This window comes from Coffea arabica, chromosome 8c (genome assembly GCF_036785885.1).
Source record: "Coffea arabica cultivar ET-39 chromosome 8c, Coffea Arabica ET-39 HiFi, whole genome shotgun sequence".
Taxonomy (NCBI): Eukaryota; Viridiplantae; Streptophyta; class Magnoliopsida; order Gentianales; family Rubiaceae; genus Coffea; species Coffea arabica.
The window spans coordinates 10,535,415-10,539,651 of record NC_092325.1 but is presented as its reverse complement, the minus strand read 5'-3'; the positions used below and the strand labels follow the sequence as shown (position 1 = coordinate 10,539,651).

The 4,237-nt window shown below is 35.2% G+C and overlaps 1 protein-coding gene across 1 annotated transcript; it reads left to right on the top strand.

Moving 5' to 3' along the window:
• The first annotated feature begins 290 nt into the window (after window positions 1–290).
• Window positions 291–1,248, top strand: LOC140013364 (uncharacterized). Its single transcript, XM_072062631.1, has 2 exons — window positions 291–371; window positions 490–1,248. Exons 1-2 carry the CDS (start codon window positions 291–293, stop codon window positions 1,246–1,248), a joined length of 840 nt encoding a protein of 279 aa, XP_071918732.1.
• Window positions 1,249–4,237: the final 2,989 nt, after the last annotated feature.

Below are 4,237 nucleotides of genomic sequence, written 5' to 3'. Positions count from 1 at the left end.
CTCCAACGAAGGATTTTTTGCAAAGTCTGGAAAAGATCTTGGGCGTTCCTATGAGGCAACTCAGACTACGATTTACGGTTTCATTGGATAAAGTGGAGTTCCATTTGTAAGTCGGTGGCGGAGGGTGGTGTGGGGATACGGTCGCTACAGACCGTCCATGACGCTTTCTCTATAAAGTTGTGGTGGTCGTTCCGACAAAATGTGTCCTTATGGGCACATTTCATGTGGAAAAAGTATTTGCATGGGGGTCATCCGTGTGAAGCTAACCATGTTTGGGGGTAATCCCCCATATGGCGAAGGATGGTGATGGTCAAAGACCAAACGGAGCAGCATATTCGATGGATTTTGGGGAATGGGGAAATGGATTTCTGGCATGAAAATTGGATGGGGCCTAGGCCTGTGTAATATAAAGTGGAGAATTTTGGGGTGCATTCAATGGCAAATTTTGCTGATCAAGGCTGGTGGAGCATAAGTCTGTTACAACAATAGTTGCCCCAAGTCATTGTGTCGGACATCTTACGTATCCCTCCTCCTATGTCTCGGCGGCTTGATCGCCTGGTGTGGGACTTGAATTCCTCTGGCTCATTCACAGTCTCATCAACGTATCAGGTGGTGCGCCTGCCTGGCCCCAGGTCATTCCTTTTAGCAAATATATGGCATTTGTTGATTCCTGCGAAGGTTTCCTTCTTTATGTTACGTTTGCTAGAGTCTTCACTACCAGTTATGGATATTCTTTACCGTTTTCAAGTACAGGGCCCTTCTCATTGTTGGTGCTATAATGATCCGAAGACAGAGAGTCTTGACCACATTTTTTGCACGGGCGAGATCCCCTTACAGGTTTGGCAGTCTTTTGAAGGGATTGATGGAAGCCTCAGCCCAGTTTTTACAGTGCGACATGCACTGACAAAGTGGTGGTTACGGGTTACAACGAAATCAGCCTTGAAGCTAATATATCGAATTCTTCCTTGCCTAGTTTGCTGGCACCTCTGGAGGGCTACGAACTCGGTGCTATTTGAAGGCAAAGGGGTGACGGCGGCGGGTGTTCACTTGCGTATCCTCGGGGAGTTACGGGAGATTCTCTGTGGATGGTTTTTCAATCTGGCCATTGGTGGTTTATTTTGGTATTCTCTTCTTGATTTGGTGGTCAAGAAGGACAGACTGAGTAGGATTTCCTGGCAAAATTGGAGCAGGTCGCAGTTCAGGATCCCTAAGTTGAATGTTGATGGGTGTTATCGGGACAATCCATGAATGGCAAGTGGGGGTGGTATTTTAAGAGACCCCATCGGGGCATTTTATTTTTGCCTTTGCTAATGTGTTTAATGTAGCTAAAAGTTTGCAGGCAAACCTAAAGGCAGTGCTTGAGGGGGTGAAGCTTTGTATACAACATGGGTTTGCGGATGTGCACGTGGAATCTAATTCTTTGCTCCTGGTTCGAATGTTCCATGACGAGTTGGGGATTCCTTGGTGGCTAATGCGTGACTTTGAGGAGCTTCTAACTTTACGACATCATGTGCGAGTAATGACGCATTGTTTTCGAGAGGCAAACAGGTCTACTGTTTGTCTTGCTAGGGTGGGCATAAACTCAGGCAGCAATAGGGTGTTCGAGTCACTGGATCAACTCCCCCTAGAGGTTAGCAGTGAGGTTACCTTGGAACGGGTAGGCATACCTTCTATTAAGATTGACTAGTGCTCATCAGATAGAGTGCAGTAACTCTTGGAGGTACAGTGTAGGCCCCCTCTTTGTATTCCGCCATTTCTATATGAGCAATAAAAGCAATTTATTTAAAAAAAAAAAAGTTAGACTTTAGTACAAAGAAATTTTTTCTTCTATGAAAGTGGATAGGAATTTCTATTTCTTTTTGGTTCACATGTGTATTAATTATCAAAATGTTTCATTTTGATGAATATATAATAGAATTTGATAAATTTGATTCAAATTATAAATTTATAAGATGATGGACCTAGGTACAAGTCTCAATAATAATTCACATTATAATTTAATTTGATTCGAAATTAAAGAGTATTACAAATGATATTCAGACAAATTTATTTCAGAATGAATAAGTTGTTAATATCAACTCTTTTGACTTCATCAATATTTGTCAAATTATCCTTCTTTTATTCTTTTTCTTTGAAGATTTCTAAACCAGCTAATTTTCTTTTGTGCATAAATAACCTTTTAACAAAAAGATTAAAACATGCAAGGTTCATGAGTTTGTTTCCAAACATGCATGTTCTTTTGTCAATATGTTTCAATTTGATAAATGTATGTACATCCTTAATTTCAAGCAATTATGAAGTTAAGTATAATACTAAGTGAGTAAAATATAACTCTCATTCTTTTCTTAATGAATAGATATATTTTATGAATAAAACTAGTGAATTATTTACTTGTTTTATTTTAAGTTAATTATTTTATCAAATATGTGTGTGGTGAATTTAATTAAATAATTGCTTTAGGTGGGGTTACTAAGTCTATATGTGTATATGATGTATTATAGTTAATGGCCTAAAATTTGTAGATACAATGAAAGTCCAATCCATGTGAATGCAATTAGATGTCTTGACCACCAAAAAAAACATAGATTGGTTTTGGCAAATACAGGAGCTGCATGAAATTAGAGGTGAATTTTGAACAATTTTCAAATTGATTGTGTTAAATATTTAAATTTGATCATGAAAATACCTCTATAAATAGTTCCATCTCAAAATATGGTTAAATTCCTGCTATTTCTTTGTCTGAACAAGTGAGAGAGAGCTCTAAAAAGAGAAGACTGGTGAGGTTTAGGCAAACTTTCATAAGGAGAAAACAACCAACTATGAATTTTTATTTTTTCTATTTCATAAATATTTTTCATTTTCTTCAAACAAAGAAAAATTTTCCAAGTCTGCTTGAACTAAATGAATTATACTTGCTTTATAATTTTCATAGGTGACTGATATGAGTTGGTTTGCATAGCTAGTATTTGCATAGGGAATATACATCTTGCTATTCTAAGGATGTCGCGTATAATCATTTATGTGTATTGCATTGTTGCCAACTTATGTTTATTGTAGTAATTTAGGAAATAACAAACCATTACTTTAATTATTAAATTAGAGTATAATAGGTTATGGAAGATTCTGTGCTTGATAAGTAGTGTTTTGAACTATGCATGATGAAGATTCATCATTGTTGGTTCTTCTAACTATGTCTTCTTATTTTGAACCTATCACAATAAAGTTAGACATGGGATCATTGGGTTTTATTACTAAATTTCAGTGATAGATTATTTATGTTAAGTCCTCTTGCTGTACTGTTTGATGAGGTTTAGACAACAAATCAAGTATTATAATTGATGTTAAACTCAATAAATCTAGGGAAGATAATGAATCAAAGAAGAAAATTTAAATCTATTATTAATGGTTACCATACCTGTTACATAGATCGGATTCCCCTTAGGATTTCTTGATGAGCTCTTTCCTTGTTCATTTATGAGGGTGTGAAATTCAATTCTACAATAGTATGCAATTTGTTTGAAAAATTCAGTTTGTAATCATAAATTATTGATAGGTTTAGAGGGTTGGTGATTTGTTAATATTGTGGAAGTAATATTATGGCTTTTGCAACTAAGAAAGCTTGACAAGTTCTGAAAATAGTATATGTTAGCTATTGTAGACAACCTTCTGCAACTTTATGGAATCACCTATACTCAAAACCTAATGCCGTTGATTGCATATAAAACTAGACTCATATGACTTTCCAATGGCATAAGTGTCATGCCCTAGTTTCTTTTGTATTGAACCTAGTTATTTTTTTACATTTGGTGGATAAATAGACTCTGAACTGACTAATACAATTTTAGATAGAAACCTGCTCTTATTTCATTGAAAAATTCTAGTAAGTTATAGTATAAATCACTCAAAGTTCACTTCATGGGAGTTTTTCCACTCTGAATATAATTTTAAATCTTTAATAATCATAACTATGTGAATTTTATATCCCAACATAATAGCGATTTTTGCTCAATTGCTCAACCTAAAAATTGTAACTAATTTTTAAGGGAATACTATGATTTTGCAGACCGTTTTGAATAATTTAAGTTGTGATTTTAGAATTGTATCCTTTATAAAATTTATAATACATCAAATATATTTCTAATGCTTCTAAAATTATAACTTTTAGAGTTGTAAATGTTAAGATAATGTACTTTTGATAAGTTCTGCCTCTCTTCTCTCCCATCTCTCTACTCTCAAC

What these genes read in the sequence shown, in the direction of transcription:
- LOC140013364 (XM_072062631.1), top strand. Translation starts at nt 291, where the DNA reads ATGGCGAAGGATGGTGATGGTCAAAGACCAAACGGAGCAGCATATTCG. An exon ending in AATGGGGAAATGGATTTCTG is followed by an intron (nt 372 to 489) that starts GCATGAAAATTG and finishes TTACAACAATAG; the next exon opens with TTGCCCCAAGTCATTGTGTC.